Raw genomic sequence first — 17,739 nt, forward strand, 5'->3', positions numbered from 1 at the left:
TACCCTTTTCAAATTTTAAATTCCCCTGATCCTCCCAGCTACTCTCTGGGCAACTCCTTTCCGGAGTAAACTCAGCCCCGCGGGCTGAAACAACCTCATCTGCCAACCCAGCAGACTTCTTCAAGGTAATGGCATCCTTTTAATCTAGGACTGCCCTCATTTCATTATCGGGAACACCTTTGGAATTTTCAACTTCTTCAAACAGCTCTGCCAAACCAGACAGATCATCCATGTCCAACTCTGGACCTTTTAACAGCCTTATCTATTTCTCATCTTTACTTCGTGCCTCTATAAATTTTCTCCTGGCTAAGGGCAGGACTACTTCTCTCCCTTACTCTCTTTCACTTTCCTATTCTCCGTTTTTCCACCCTCTGAACCCTCGTGGTACAGGGTCGGTAAGAATGTCTCGGCCAAATCGGTACTGGCCGGATTTAAACTGGTCTCTTTCTCAGCTGCCTTTCTCGACGTGCTGCAAGTGATCGTGCATGCGGGATAGATCTTGGAATCTAGGGGCGGGACCTCAACACTCACAGGCTGGCTCATCAGCTTCATTGCTGACCAAACCTTACCACTGGCTAAATCGTTACCAAGAAGGACGTCCACGTCAGTTCTCAGGAATTCTGATCGCACCGCTATTTCAACTGGTCCAGATACCAGATCACAATTTATAATGATCCTATGCAAGGGCACCGCTTCTGTCCCTTTTCCTATGCCTCTCAACGCTACCTCTCCAGTCTGGCGACCAAAATCTAGTACCTTACTGCTAATCAATGACAGTTCAGCTCCCGTGTCTCTCCAGATCCGCACTGGAACTGGTGTGTCTCCCTCTTTCACAGACACGGTTCCCTCTGAAGTACATTTCTCAGACCCTTCTCGTACTCTGTCTACCTGGGGCTCTCTTGTTGATTTACTGATTACCACAGCACATCCTATAGGAACTGCAGCTTTCTATTTTCCTGTTTCCTTCCTCGGAGCAAGGCACTTAGATGCAATGTGACCCACCTTTCCACAATTAAAACAGGTCAAGCCAGGACCTCTCCTGCCATCTTGCTTCTCCTCCTCAATCTTACCACTAGCTCCCAGCTGGATCTCTGCCTCAGCCGGTGGGCTTTCTCTACCGTTCCCACGGTCTCTCTGGTAACTTTTATTTGAGGAAAACTTTGTCTTGTGGGTTAGGGCATATTCATCTGCGAACCTAGCAAATTCGGAGATGGACTTATTTGGCTTCTCATTCAAATACATCCGGATATCATCCGAAACACAACCTTTAAATTCCTCAATCAGAATTAACTCCCTGAGATGCCAAAAATCTTCTTCCACTATTTCTGCTGCACACCAATGAGCACACCCTTCTCATAGGCAAACTTGGTATACGTCTGATTCCACCCTTTTTTTAAATTTCTGAACTTTTGTCTATAGGCCTCAGGTACCAATTCGTAGGTCTGAAGAATGGCCTCCTTTACTTTCTCATAATTCTCAGACTCCTCCTCCTCCATGGACAACACCGCATATGCCCATTGTGCCTTCCCTTTTAACACACTTTGTAACAACGCCACCCATTGCTCTTTGGGCCACTTCTGACTCACTGCCACCTTTTCAAAATGCAAGAAATAACTATCAACATCCATCTCCTCGAACGGAGGTACTAACGTAAACTCCCAACTAACATTAAACCGCTCCTCTCAGTCTGACCCTTGAGCTCTTCGCTCTTGCCTTGCCTTAACTTCTCCATGTCCAAGTCTTGTTGCCTCTGTTTCTCTTTCTCCTCATACTCTCTCTCCTTCTCGGCTCTCTCTTTCTCTTTTTCAGCTGCTTCCAGCTGTCTTAACTTAATTTCATGCTCCCGCTGCTTCTGAGCTCTGTCCTGCTGTAACTCCTTTAGCTGGAGCTCATGCTCCCTCTTCCTCTGTTCTGCATCCAGCCTCAATTTCTCCAACTCTAACTGAGCCGTCCCACTTGCTGGTACCTTTTCAGGGATATTTTCCAATACCTCAGCTGAAAACACATTCTTCACAATATAATACTGAGTTATGGCCCTCTGCACCTCCGGTTTTTTCAGTGACAACCTCTTCTTTTCTTTTTCAATCTTTTTATTGATTTTCACATATACACAAAAAAAAAATAACATAGTAATAAGTAAATTATAAATACAATAGACTTGAAATCACATTGATAAGATAATAATATCCTACTAAACATCAACAAAAGAGAATACCTTAATCAAGTCCACATGATTATATGAAAAAAAAACAAATAACCATTAAAAAAGAAAAAAAAAAAAATATTAAAAAATATGTGAGAAAAAATATATATTAAAAAAAAATAAAACACTAAACTAAACTAACATAGGCAATAATAACAGTTTACAAGTATAAGATAGTGTCAAAGAACTCCGGAACTCCATACCTGAACATGAATAAGCAGAAAGGTCCGGAAAAGGCCAAATTAATTCATATGAAAATGTCGAATAAACGGTCTCCAAGTTTCTTCAAATTTAATTGATGAGTCAAAAATAGTGCTTCTAATTTTTTCCAAACTCAGATAAGAAATAGTTTGAGAAAGCCACTGAAATGTAGTAGGAGGATTTACTTCTTTCCAATTTTGTAGTATAGACCTTCTGGCCATTAATGTTACAAAAGCAATCATTCGTCTGATTGAGGGGGAAAACTGATTGCCATCTTCATTTGGTATACCAAATATTGCAGTAATAAAATGAGGTTGTAAATCTATATTCCAAATTGAGGAAATAGTAGTAAATATATCCTTCCAATAATTATGTAAAGTGGGACATGACCAAAACATATGGGTCAATGAGGCCACTGCTAAATGACATCTGTCACATAGAGGGTTAATATGAGAATAGAATCGAGCAAGTTTATCTTTAGACATATGAGCTCTATGTACAATTTTAAATTGTATTAAAGCATGTTTAGCACATATAGAAGAAGAATTAACCATTTGCAAAATTTTTTCCCATTTATCTGTTGATATGTTATATTGAAGTTCTTTTTCCCATTCTTGTTTAATTCTAACTGATATTTCTGGTTGTATCTTCATAATCATATTATAAATAAAAGCTACTAATCCCTTCTGACAAGGATTTAAGGTAAAGATCAAATCTGTAGTGTCCATCAAAGTTGGATTAGGAAAAGATGGTAAAACTTTATGTAAAAAATTTCTAATTTGTAAATATCTGAAAAAATTAGATTTAGGTAATTCAAATTTATTAGAAAGTTGATCAAATGACATCAAAGTATCTTCAAAAAAGAGATCACGAAAACATTTTATACCTTTCCTTTTCCATATGTTAAAAGCTTGATCTGTCCAGGAAGGTTTGAAAAAGAAATTAAATAAGATAGGGCTATCAAGAACAAAGTTTTTCAAAATAAAGAACTTACGAAATTGAAACCAAATTCGTAATGTATGTTTAATAACAGGATTAAATATTTGTTTATTAAATTTAACTAAATCCGCAGGAAGACAAGAACCAAGAACAGAGAATAGAGAATATCCCTTTACCTCATTACATTCCAAATTTACCCACTGTGGGCACAGTGGTGAATCCAAATCTAATTTCCAATACAATAAATTACGAATATTATTTGCCCAATAATAAAATCTAAAATTAGGTAAAGCTAAACCACCATCTTTTTTTGATTTTTGTAATTGCTTTTTACTTAACCTAGGGTTTTTATTTTGCCACACAAATGAAGAAATTTTTGAATCAATGCTATCAAAAAAAGACTTAGGAATAAAAACTGGTAGGGCTTGAAATAAATATAAAAATTTCGGTAAAATCATCATTTTGACAGCATTAATCCGACCAATTAATGATAAAAACAAGGGAGACCATCTTGTAGTAAGTTGATGAATTTGATGAAGCATAGGTAAAAAATTCATTCTAAATAAATCTTTATATTTCTTGGTAATTTTTATACCTAGATAAGTGGTTATCAGTAACAACTTTAAATGGTGTCCTATCAGTCAATAAAGTTTGTGCATTTAAAGGAAATAATTCACTCTTATCTAAATTTAGTTTATAACCAGAAAAAGTACCAAATTGAACCAACAAGGATAAAATAGCAGGAATAGACCTATCAGGGTCAGAAATATATAACAGCAAATCATCAGCATAAAGAGATAATTTATATAACTTCTCATTACGGGTAATACCAAAAATATTAGGAGATTCACGAATAGCAATAGCTAAAGGTTCTAATGCAATATTAAATAATAAAGGACTTAAGGGACAACCCTGTCTCGTACCACGAGATAATTGAAAAAAAGAGGATCTGTGGTTATTCGTAAAAACAGAAGCAACAGGTTTATGATATATTAATTTAATCCATGATATAAAATTAGGACTAAAATTAAAATTTCTCAATGTATTAAATAAATATATCCATTCAACTCTATCAAAAGCTTTTTCAGCATCTAATGAAATAACACATTCTGGGATTGTGGGTGGTGAAGTATGAATTATATTAATCAATTTTCTTACATTAAAAAAGGAATACCGATTCCTCATAAAACCAGTTTGATCTTCTGAAATAATCTGAGACAGTACTTTTTCTAATCTAATAGCTAAAATTTTTGTAAGAATCTTAGAATCTACATTTAATAATGATATAGGGCGATAAGATGTACATAAAGTAGGATCTTTATCTTTTTTAAGAATTAGAGAAATATTAGCTTCATAAAAAGATTGAGGTAATCTCTTCTTAGCAAACGCATCATTAAAAATTTCACATAACCAAGGAGAAAGCAAAGAAGAAAAAGTTTTAAAAAATTCTACTATATAACCATCAGGACCAGGAGCCTTCCCTGAGTTCATTGATGAAATAGCCTCTCCTATTTCCACTATAGAAATAGGAGCATCTAACAGACTATGATCTTCATCAGTCAGTTTAGGAATATTCAAATTGTTAAAAAAATTATCTATCATGGACTGGTCACCATCAAATTCTGAATGATATAAAGATTTATAAAAATCTTGAAAGGTATTATTAATTTCTTTATGATCAGTAGTTAAATTACCGTCTAATTTGCGAATTTTAATAATTTGTCGCTTAGTCGAGATAGCCTTTAATTGATTAGCTAACAGTTTACCAGTACGGTCACTATGAATATAAAATTGAGCCCTGGTCCTAATTAATTGATTTTCAATTGAAGAAGATAATAGTAAACTATGTTCCATTTGAAGCTCAACTCTCTTCTTATAAAGTTCTTTGGTAGGAGTCACGGAATAAATCTTATCAATTTCCTTAATTTTATCCACCAATAAAGCAATATCTAAATATCTTTGTTTTCTTTTACCAACAGAATATGAGATAATTTGACCACGAATAAAAGCCTTAAAAGAGTCCCAAAGTATTCCTCTGTCGATTTCTTCAGTACAGTTTGTAGAAAAGAACAAGTCAATTTGCTGTTTTATATAAGTAATAAATTCTGGGTCTTGAAGCAAAGTAGCGTTAAGTCTCCAAGATCTGGTGTTATTGGAATAGTCCGAAATCTTAATAGATAACTTCAAAGGTGCATGATCCGAAATAGTAATAGAATCATATTTACAATCAATAACATCCGTTAATAACCGATGATCAATAAGAAAATAGTCAATTCTAGAGTAGCTATGATATACATGTGAAAAAAAAGAAAATTCTTTATCTTTAGGGTTCAAAAACCGCCATATTTCTGTAATTCCCGAGTCAACCAAAAATGAATTAATAAGTAGGGCTGATCTATTCGGAAGAGTGCGAATAGGTTTAGATCTATCCATCGAAGGATTCAAACAACAATTAAAATCTCCACCCATTATCAACATATATTCATTTAGATTAGGAAGAGAGGTAAATAAACGTCTAAAAAATTCAGGGCAATCAAAGTTTGGAGCATAAATATTAACTAGAACAACTTTCCGATGGAAAAGTAAACCAGTTATCAACAAAAATCTACCCTGTGGGTCAGAGATAATTTCATGATGTGTAAACGATATTGAGGGATCTATAAAAATAGACACACCCCTAATTTTGGCGGTACAATTCGAATGAAATTGTTGACCCTTCCAGAACCTAAAAAAACGTTGATTATCCTCCCTCCTGATATGGGTCTCCTGTGCAAAGATAATATTAGCATTCAGTCTATGGAATACTTTAAATATTTTTTTGCGTTTAATCGGATGATTTAAACCATTAGTATTCCAGGAGATAAAGTTAACAGATCTATCCATCATACCAATATTAATTGTGTGTATCATAAAAGGTTAAAAAGACACATAACCCACAATTCAGGAAGGAGGAAAATTGATTCAGGAGCAGCCGGAGAACATGACACCTCAACAATATTAGTAATTTAAAGTCGGCCCATAAACTAAAAGCAAAAAAATAAAAAGCAAAAGCGTGAAAAAAGATCCCTACCCCCTCCCCCCACCCTTCGAAAGAAAGCCAAGCGGCAGGCGCATAATCTAATACTAATATTACCCCCATTTCAAGATGGCAGCTCTATAAAAAAAAGATTAGAAGAAAACTATATATCACCCAAATTAAAATATAGAGTTGCAAAAAAAAATATATATATCAATCAGAATAATAAAAAAAAACTAATATAATACAACAATCATTAATAAAAAAAAGGTATAAACGTCAAAATTTAAAAGTGTAGTATACCTTTAAAAAAAATCCCATATTCAAATACAAGATGACGTTTCAAGAGCAAAGACTTATGGGAAGAAGAAACGCCATTTTGAAAAAACCATATTACTAAATACAAATGTGAGTTCAGCAATCTGTTAAAAGACAAAATAACATTTAAAAAGAAAGGGATATAGTACAGTACAGATATATAAAAAAAAACTAAAAGTCCAAAACATTCGTCCCATATCTGAGTACAGGCAAACAGATAAATGCTTGTAAAAAAACAGAATCTTACGGGAAAAATAAACAACTTAAAAAAAAGATAAATCATTAATGCAAAATATAAACGTATATAACCAAAACAGAAAGAAAAAAAAAGAATATTATCAAAATTAAAAAAAACATCTATAAACAATGAAGCTAGTAAAAAAAAACCGAACCCATAGATCAAAAAATAAAAAGTTATAACCCAACTTCATAGGTTAAAACTTAAAATAGGAAGATATCCTCTCTCCGAAAAATCTTCCACATAACACATAGTTCAAGTTGCAGTAGAAGATCGAAATTCTCCAACAAATTTCTTCGCTTCTTCCAGAGTGTTGAAAAATCGTTGACTGTAGTCGGGCAGCACGATTCTAAGCTTTGCTGGATACATTAAAGCTTGTTTAAGTCCGATGGAATGAATCTCTGCCATCACTGGTTTAAAAGCGATCCTGGCTCTCATTACTTCAAAAGAATAATCCTCGACTATTCGAAACTGAAAGTTTTTGTAGGAAATCATACCTTTTTTACGAGCTAATCGAATTAAAAGCTCTTTCTCACGAGGATAATGAAGGCGAACAATCACCGCTCGTGGTTTATCAGGCACAGACGAAAACCTCGCAACTCTGTGAGCGCGGTCGATAACAGGTTTAGTTTGCAAACCCTCATCACCGAAAATTTCCCATAGTAAATTAGAGAAAAATTCAGTTAAATCACCGGACTCAACTTTTTCGGGAAACCCGATAATACGCAAGTTCTGTCTGCGAGATCGATTTTCGAGATCAGAAATTTTAAACTTATACTGATCTACAGTCTTAAGAGTCGATTGTACCTTCTTATCCAACACTTCAATTGTACGTACTTTTTCAACAATTAATTTTTCAAGAGTCGCCAACTTATCTTCATGCCGCTGAATAACCGATGCCTGCGACTGAAACTTAGTATCAAGCGATTTAACAGCTCCTTCAAGTTCAGACATTTTCGTGGTAAACGTGTTTTCCAAACTTGCCATTTTACTTTCTAAACTTGCCATTTTACTTTGCAACTTGTTATCCAAACCTGCAAGTTTAGTGTCCAGAAGATTAGAAATTGTTTCAACAGATAACGGCTCCTTAGACGATTTCTTACTTGTAGCCATTTTAAGTTCGGCAAAGTTAGATCAAATATAGTTTTAAAAGAAAAAAAAAGTCAATCGAAAATATCAACTCATTTGATTAAATTCGAAAAGATTAGATTAAAGGGTGATTATAGTTAGAAAAGTGAAGAGCGCCTAAAAGGCAGATGTTTACGTCGCCATCTTGAAACTCCACCCCCCCAGTGACAACCTCACCTCCGCGAGGTTTAGTCCTTTCGCAATATTTATCAATTCCGACTTTGTGGCCGCCTCTAGCGCCTCCAGAGTCGGGTTTTCTGTAAGTTCATCCACGTCCATCTTTGCTGGTTTCCCGTCTGGCTACCCACGCAACCAGGTCCAAGTTTGGACTTACAAGCCCAATTCACTGGCCCTCCAATTTGGTATCAAATCTCGAGATGAGATCCCCACGTTGTTACGAACCCCGTAACTGTGTCACTTACCAGCAAAGATAGAGAGGTCCGTTGAAGTCTGATGGTACTATTTTTAACAGTATTTATTAGTAAAAATACACAAAAATAATATCAATGCAAACATACAGATAATATACGTCGTCAATACTAAATTTAAAAGTGCGGGTATGATAATAATAAGAAATAAGCTCTATCGTTGTCTAGGGGATAATGTATTGTCTGATGGAAATATACAAGTCACTCAGTTCATTCAGGCTGCAGCCTTTGGTTGGAGTCAAGAGAGAGATTTTAGAAACTTGCCAGCTTTTCCTTTTTATGATGTCGATCCTTTGAGAGTTCCGATGGTGTAGCCGGTCCTTTAGCGAAGCCGTTCTTCCGTGGTAAGCCCGTCAATTCCTAGGCAAAGGAAAAGGATGCATGCGAGCCCCACTGGCTGTCGCTAGTAAACACTGTCACGGGATTTCTAGCGTTTCTCCTGGTGCATCTAAAGGGGTTGTTCCCCAGACCCTCTTTTATCCTGACTCCCGGGGTCTCAGATGTCAATCAGGTTGGGATGATGCAATCCCTCAACCAGCCCACTCTGGTCATTCCCTGAGGGCTTCAATGAATCGTACAGTACTCAATACACAATTCTGTCTCCAAGAGACAATGGCCGTTATCCGTGGCTTTGTCTCGCTGAGGCCAGGACACATTCCAAACCCTGTGTGTTCTGGACGTCTCTGTCTCATTTCCTGGGTCCCAGACCCGAATTAATAGCGATCTTGCGATTCTCAAAAAGGAGGGGGCTACTTTGTACCCTTTGGCCCCTCAGAGTTGTGGCACATTCGTAACAAGAGAAGAATAAACTATCAACATTTCAGGCCAAGAACCTTGATCAGAACTTGTGTTTATGGCATTAATTTTTGGCGGGGGCTATTGATGCAGGTTTTCTCGGCTTGCCTTTCTGCCTCCATAATTTGACATAAATTATTGTTACAAATTCCATTCACTACAAATGCAAAAATAGAAATTGTTGGCAATGACGGCTTTCAGATGAAAATTGAAAGGGCAAAGTTTAATATGTTTTAAGTTTTGCGAGTACTCTCACGTTGAAGAGGTTGTGTATGCAGTGTACTCATGCAGATTAGATAATAGTTGTGGATTTTAAGAAAGAAGAGAACCCCCTATGATGTTTCCAGATGTTTGGATAAAAATTATTTTGGAAGTAATGGGACAGTGTATAGATTTATTGCCAAGGTTAGCTACCTTTAAACCACCCTTATAGTCTCAAATTCAAACTGTTCTAAGCATAATCTGAGGCTAACTTGATTTAGTTATTGCTTCAGTGATTCATCAATCGTAATAAAGGAAAATCAATACAAGAGGTTTGTGTGATATTGCAGACTGAGATCATATTGATTAGAGAAACTGAGACAACTACACTCATTAACTCAGTGGTGTACAGCTGTCTGGCTGTAGCCAAAGCAATTCAATAGCCAATTTAAATGTGTGCATCTTTGCAATGTTGGATCTTGCGTGACAGCATGGTTCAGTGGTTCAATTTGATATCAGAGAATGTACACAGTATACAACCTGAAATTCTTACTCTTCACAAACATCCACGAAACAGTAAAACCCCCAAAGAATGAGCGGCAGAAACATCAGAACCCCGAAGTCTCCCCCCCCAACACACAAGTAGCAGCAAAAACATCAACCATCCCCATCCCATCCCCCACCAACTCGCAGTAAAACTCTGACCACTCCCCCACCCCGACCCCCACCATGAAAGCAGTAGCAAAAGCACCCTTGATCTGGAGTGCATCAGAAACTACTGTCCGTCCCAGCTCTTTGGTATCTCAGGCAGGCTGTCTCTCACTATCAAGAGCGAGGGAGAGATGGCTCCTACAACAATGAGAACTTGAGACCAGCAGCTCACTGTTTTGATATTACAGTCTTCCGTGTTGCTTCTCTGAGTCTCCTGACTCGAGGACTGACAGGCTCTCACTGCCAGGATGATGCCAATCATTGGAAGTAACAGGGACAACACAAAGGGACAATAGAACCTGTGCTGGTTCTTTGAAAGAGCCATGGAGCTATTCACATTCTCCTCATCTTTTCTCATGGTCCTGCTAAATTCTGCTTCGAATATCTTTAGTTTTTGTAAACTATGAGTAAATCGGCTTTTGGTACCCGCTCAAGCAATGTGTCCAGATTATAGAAACATATCAATACCCCTGGGCATGGCACACAGTCTTTCAAATATTTGGGCATCATTATGCCAAAAGATCTGGCAAAATTATCAGAATGTAATTATCAGCTTTTATATAAAAAAATTAAGGAAGATGTGGCAAGATGGAACCTGATTCCATTTTTCAGTCTCAGTTCAAGGATTGAGTCTATTAAAATGAATATTCTGCCCAGACTGTTATATCTCCTTCAGACCCTACCAATAGAGATTAATCAAAATTAATTCAATGAATGGAACAAGATGCTTTCAAGGTATATTTGGCAAGGTAAAAGGCCTAGAGCTTGTCTCAAAACTTTGCAATTAGCAAAGGAAAAGGGGGGATGGGGCTTGCCTTCTCTTAGAGATTATTATTTTGCAGCACAGTTGAGAGCTGTGATATGTTGGTGTAACCCATCATATGACGCTCAATGGAAAAACGTTGAGGAGCGGGTACTTCCCATCCCCATACAAGCAATTTTGGCTGATAACAACCTGCAAAGGTACATAAATACTATTGATAACCCATGGGTGAAATTGACTCTTAAAATATGGAAAACTACTATAAAAGAATATAATCTAGAGGGAGATATTGCAATTTTTAAATGGTGTGCATATGACTCGGATTTTACACCAAATAAATTGGATGCTAGATTTAAGGACTAGACAGCTAAAGGAATAACAGTTCTTTGCAACATAATGAAAGAAGGAACACTGTTCAGTTTTGAAATGCGTAAAGAGAAACACTTATTAGAAAAACAAGATTTTTATCGGTATTTACAGATGTGACAATATGTTAATAAGATGTTTAAAAATGTAACCAAGGCAAATGCATGCTTGATAGAGCTCTTTAGAAAAGCATATAATTCAGATAATGGTAGTAGAATAATTTTAAACATGTATAAGGGGTTGTCAAATCTTAAAGCACATTCGACCATACATTAAAACAAAGTGGGAGAAGGAAGGAGGGATAATTATATCTGAGGAAGAATGGACAACAATATGGAGGTATCAATGGAAGTGTACCAGTTCACAGAAATGGAGGGAGTTTGAATGGAAAAACTTGATAAGATATTTTATTACACCCTCTCAGAAATCCCATTATGATAGTAACCTCCCTGTTTGCTGGAGAAATTATGGAAATCAAAATGCAAATCATTATAAAAACACAAAATGCTGGCCGAACTCTATGGGAGGAGGTAGTGACGACGTTTCGGGCCGAAACCCTTCATCAGGAGTGAAGTAACATGGGATGGTGGAGAGGGGATAAGAAGTGGGGGAAGGGATGAAGTAGAGAGCTGGGAAGTGATGGGCTGGAGGGAAATGGGCTAAGGGGAAGGTGGAAAATTATGGGAAATAAAAGAGAAAGAAAGGTAGGACTGGGGGAGATTAAAGTGAGGGGGAGAAAAGAGAGAGAAAGAGAACCAGACTAAAATAATAGATAGGGATGGGGGTAAGGGGGGGCGGGGGTATCAATAGAGGTCTGTGAGTTGGATGTTAATGCTGGCAGGTAGGAGGCTACCTAAGCGGGAGATAAGGTATTGCTTCATTGGCCTTTCATTCTAGGACAAAGGAGAGGTCTTCCTTTTTTAAAGAAAGGGGCTTCCCTTTGTCCACTATCAACTCTGCCCTCCATTGCGTCTCCCGTATTTCACGCATCTCGGCCCTCACCCCATTCCCCTGCCAGCCCACCAGGGATAGAGTTCCCCTAGTCCTTACCTATCACCCTACCAGCCTACAGATCCAACGTATAATCCTCTGTAACTTCTGCCCCCTCCTACGGGATCCCACCACCAGTCACATCTTCCCCTCCCCCCACTCTCGGCTTTCCACAGGGATCACTCCCTACGCGACTCCCTTGTCCATTCATTCTCCCCATCCCTCCCCACCGACCTCCCTCCAGGCACTCATCCCTGCAAACGGAAGAAGTGCTACACCTGCCCCCACACTTCTTCCCTCACCACCATCCCAGGCCCCAGACAGTCCTTTCAGGTGAGGCACCACTTCACTGCGAGTCAACTGGGGTGATATACTGTATCCGGTGCTCCCAATGTGGCCATTTATACATTGGGGACACCGCCACAGACTGGGAGACCGTTTCGCCGAACACCAGCGCTCGGTCCTCCAGCAGTGGCGGGATCTCCCTGTGGTCACACACTTCTATTCCACAGACCACTCCCACTCCGACGTGTCTGTCTATGGCCTCCTCTACCGTCAAGATGAGGCCACACACAGGTCGATGGAGCAATACCTTATCTCCCACCTAGGTAGTCTCCTACCTGTCGGCATGAACATCCAACTCACAGACCTCCGTTGATACCCCTGCCCCCCCTTACCCCCATCCCTATCTATTATTTTAGTCTGGTTCTCTTTCTCTCTCTTTTTATCCCCCTCACTATAATCTCCCCCCAGCCCCACCTTTCTTTCTCTTTTATTCTCCACCTTCCCCCTAGCCCATTTCCCTACAGCCTATCACTTCCCAGCTCTCTACTTCATCCCTCCCCCCACTTCTTAACCCCTCTCCACCATCCCATGTTACTTCACTCCTGATGAAGGGTTTTGGCCCGAAACGTCGTCACTACCTCCTCCCATAGATGCTGTCTGGCCTGCTGAGTTCTGCCAGCATTTTGTGTTTTTATTTATCTCCAGCATCTGCAGATTCACTCTTGTGCAAATCATTATCATATTTTTTGGGGCTGCCCTGTTATCAAAAACTATTGGAGGGGGATACACAATGCCCTACAAGACATCTTTAAATGTGAAATACCCTTGGAGAGTAAGACCATATATTTTGGATATATACCTCAAGAATGGTTGAAAAGAAATAAATATTTAATGAATATATTGCTGGTGGCTGGTAAAAAGACTCTTACTAGGAAATGGTTATCACAGGAGAGCCCAACTTTAAATACATGGATAGAAATTACAATGGACATTTACAAAATGGAGAAGATAACAGCATTTGTTAACCATAAGCTGGAACAATTTGATTCATACTGGGAAAAATGGTTTAACATAATGCCTCATAGGTCTGATTTTATTCTTACAAATCAATGAATCTGTTGTTAAAAAAAAAGATCACTCCCTACTTGTACATAGTTCTTTAATTTTGCTTGTTTCTTCTTTCTACTCTTTTCTATAATTGTATACCTCAAATAAATACTTTGTGGAGATTTGTGATATATATGTACAATGTCTGAAATATATCTTATAGAAACGTTTGTTTGGTGATGAACTTCAATAAAAAATTAAATTACAGGAAAATAGAAACATATGGAAAAAACTAAGTTTTCACGTTTTTTCTTCGGCATTATGCTGGTGGAGTTCTTGAGCAAACTGCCCAAGGAGGAAGGCATTCAGTGAACTAACCTGGCTAGGAAGTCAGCTGAGTAACAGGAAATACTCAACCCAGCAGCTTAGACTAACAGCGCCTCTTCAAAACAGAGTCTGTGGCACCGTAGTGTACAGTTCAGATGTAGGATTAGAATTCCACATATCCAATTTTGTTGAAGGTGCAAAGAGAGACAGTACTATTTTGATAGAAGTCATAAATTACAATGAAACAATGAGTTAAAATTAGTAGGCAAAACTCTTGTAAGTGGATTTCATTTTGGAGAGTTAGATCAGTCTGGGATCTACAGACCTCCTTGGTTAATGGTAGAGACCATGGCATAATGAAGGTTGGAAACCCTTGATTTAGACCTTTTAGGACATTTAGACATTGCTCGTATCCTAAGTGAAAATTTAGCAGCAGTGGCCAAAAAAGACGACTGCAGCCATAAATATGGATGATTACAGGCCGTTGATAACTTTAGAAATGTTCAGAAGTTTGATGGGACATTGGCTTTATACCATAGGGAATGAAATGGTCATATCACACAGAAACATCTTTACGGTTTTCAGATAATCACATACGCATTTTCATGAATTCTACATTACTCCCACTTTACTGTTCACGGAAATGAATGTTACGTTGCTGCTCTACCAAGGTCCATTCAGACCAGATGTTGAGTATTTTTGTGTTTTACAATTGATCAGGGGTAGGTTAACCTCAGATGGAGTGCACTGAAAGTTCACTGGAATGGTACCTACACGTTCCAGGCTCAAATGCGTCAATGTCATTCTAGTTGTACAATGAACTTGGAAGATAAAGGAACTCTGAAGATTTTGAGATAATAAGAGAAGATGAGGATTAGCTGTCGTGCTGATTTGCATATCGAGGGCCAGGTCTGAGCATAATTATAATGATCAGCACCAGATTTTTCAGGAACCAAGTTAGGAAACATACCTAATGCAGAATTAGTGGAAGTTAGGAATTCTTTTTAGCGAATGACAATTGGTACCAGCCAATCATTTATATTTGAAATTGATACGATTTTGTTAAATATAACTGTTAAGGGGATGGTGAAAATATGAACTTGTAGATATGGATCAATGTCCAGCCATGATCTTATTGAATATTAGGCTAGACTCCAGGAGTTGAACATCTCCTCCTCATTGTCTTCTTTGCCCCTCTCTGAAAAACCTGAGAGGTAATTTGGGGAAGTGTAGATCTGAAAGGAATTGATTTAATATTTCTAAGTATGAGCCACACCATTAATACATTTTTGGATGTTTTCAAATATTAGTTATAAATAACAGCTGCTGCCCAAAATTATTTAGGTGTGTAATTTTGTGCTAAAGAGTGCTATGAAAATATCACTTGATTTCTAACTGTCAAAAAAGTCTATTTATTTTGTTAGTTTTGCAAGTCTTTGGAAATACTCCACTGATATTTTTAATTAATAATTTTCTAAAAGGGATGTACGGAGAGGTTTGTTTCTAGTCCTGAAGAGGTGATGGACGTTATTGACGAAGGAAAGGCGAATCGTCATGTAGCTGTTACCAGTAAGTTTTTTTTTGTTTTTATTGCTGGCTTGCAGGCTCTGTGGGATCTGGTTTCATTGCAGAATTAAATTAACATTCTGTAACTTCTGAAATTTACTCCCTTCGAGAAAGAAACTACCATTCTGCAGAGGAGTAAATTTCTCTGAGAAGAATAATGTGCTGTAAACATCCTGGCTGATATTATGTTAAGGGCTTCTCTTTCGTAAGAGGCAGTTGATTTCTTCATTATAAATAATAAGCAATTTCTTGGACCGCAATTGACTACAATTTTGTGGGTGGTGGGGTAGGGAAGAGTTTTCAGCTTCTTTTCTGGCTGCGAATTTTGAGAGGAACATCGATTCTTTGAGGTGAATGTGTCAAATATGTTGCTGAATAATTGGACTTTTAATAGAAAAGGATCTTTAGTCCAAAGAGATGAGTCACTGCTGTGGAAAAACACAACAATGTTAGTACTTAGCTGTTAATTCATGGTCATTGAATTAAGTGTGTCTGTTTGGTGAAATGGTCTGTTTCCTTGTGTCAGGGAGCAATCCTTAGATGTTGGAAATATTATCTCCAGGACAAAATACTTCGAAATCTAATTTTATTTGTGCCTGTCCAAAAAATAATAATTTGAAATGGCAACTGCATTCAATTGACAAACTTAGTTGAAGCTTGTCTTCTTGGAATGGTAAATTATTTTAAAGATGTTTGCTCTTCTTCACAAACTGCTTGGAATTGCATTGTTTTTATTTGACCACTGCCCTGCAAAGCGGGTGTTTGACCTGAGCCCAATAAAACACAAGACATTGAAATATGGTGAATGACCGCAATTTGTATCTCTGATTCAGCTCGCTCTTTTGCATCTTGTAGGATGCAGAGTGCCAGCAGAGGCCTGAACAGTCCCTCTGTTCTCCCCTTCAAGTATTAAACATGCAAACTACTAATTAGTTGAGTTCAAGAGCTGCGAGGTAATGTTGCAGCTCTATAAAACCTTGGTTAGACCACACCTGGAATACCAGGTTCAGTTCTGGTTGCTTCATTACAGGAAAGATGTGGCACTATTAGAGAAGGTGCAGATTTGCCAGGATGCTGCCTGGACTAGAGGGCACGTCTTATGAAGACAGATTGAGCAAGCTAGGCTTGTTCTCTTTGGAGGGAAGAAGGATGAGAGGTGACTTGACAGAGGGGTACAAGATGATAAGCCTAAATAGAATGGATAGCCAGAGACTTTTTTCTCTCTCCCCCCCCCCCAGGTGGAAATAGTTAATACAAGGGAGCATAATTTTAAGGTGGTTGGAGGAAAGAATGTTGGGGGGGGGGTGTATGTCAGAGGTAAGCAGCGAGAGTGGTGTGTGTGTAGAATGTCCTGACAGGGGTGGTGGTAGGGGCAGATACAGTAGGGGCATTTAAGAAACTCTTGGATAGTTCCATGGATGATAGGAAAATGAATGAGGAAAGGGCTGTATTGATCATAGAATGGGTTAAAGAGATGGCATGACATTGTGGGCCAAAGGGCCTATACTGTGTTTTAATGGTCTTTATAAACTTCTAATTGACTGACTGATTGCCTGCGCAGACATGAATGAACACAGCTCCCGAAGCCACAGCATTTTCCTCATTAACATTAAACAGGAGAACATAGAAACTGAGAAGAAACTCTCTGGAAAGCTGTACCTTGTGGATTTAGCTGGTAGTGAAAAGGTAAGATACAATTTTCAGATCTTTAGTGAGCTGGATTTAATTAACATCTGAGAAAGAACTTCAAAACCATCAGCAAGATGCTGTCAAAAATGATTTTTTTTTCCTCTGCTGTTTGGTGTAGAGTGAAAGGGTAGCAATTATTCTGCTTTTTTCCATGGGGCCAGTGCTGAATGATTAGAACAAGCATCTGATTAATTATTTGAACTCATTCTTGTAAGTGATACCACAGGCAGCATACTTGCACAGTTTCTTGGGTGAACACTTACATTTGATTTAAACTTTAAATGTTGACATGCAATATTATAACAAAGGCAGTGTTCAATTCCATAACCTTTAAACTCAGTGATGTGTTTCATGGAAGAACCCAGTTTGCAGATTTCCCTTCCTTATTATTCCATTGTTGCATCATTTGCTCTACAGCTTTTCTGTTCAGGAACATTTCAGATAGATTAGAATTGCTATCACTGACATGCCATGAAATATATTATTTTGTGACAGCACTACAGTTGAAGACATAAAAATTACTATAAT

At 38.0% G+C, this 17,739-nt stretch overlaps 1 protein-coding gene across 2 annotated transcripts in view; it reads left to right on the plus strand.

The window, feature by feature from the left end:
* LOC132394305 (kinesin heavy chain) overlaps positions 1-17,739 on the plus strand; it is a 157,720-nt gene that overhangs the window by 70,097 nt on the left and 69,884 nt on the right. For both annotated transcript variants that reach the window (XM_059970277.1, XM_059970278.1), the window contains exons 7-8: positions 15,438-15,525; positions 17,084-17,208. In XM_059970277.1, the coding sequence (XP_059826260.1) occupies positions 15,438-15,525; positions 17,084-17,208 (213 nt within the window). The remainder of the gene's footprint in view (positions 1-15,437; positions 15,526-17,083; positions 17,209-17,739) is intronic.

This window comes from Hypanus sabinus, chromosome 5, assembly GCF_030144855.1.
Source record: "Hypanus sabinus isolate sHypSab1 chromosome 5, sHypSab1.hap1, whole genome shotgun sequence".
In the NCBI taxonomy this organism is placed as follows: Eukaryota; Metazoa; Chordata; class Chondrichthyes; order Myliobatiformes; family Dasyatidae; genus Hypanus; species Hypanus sabinus.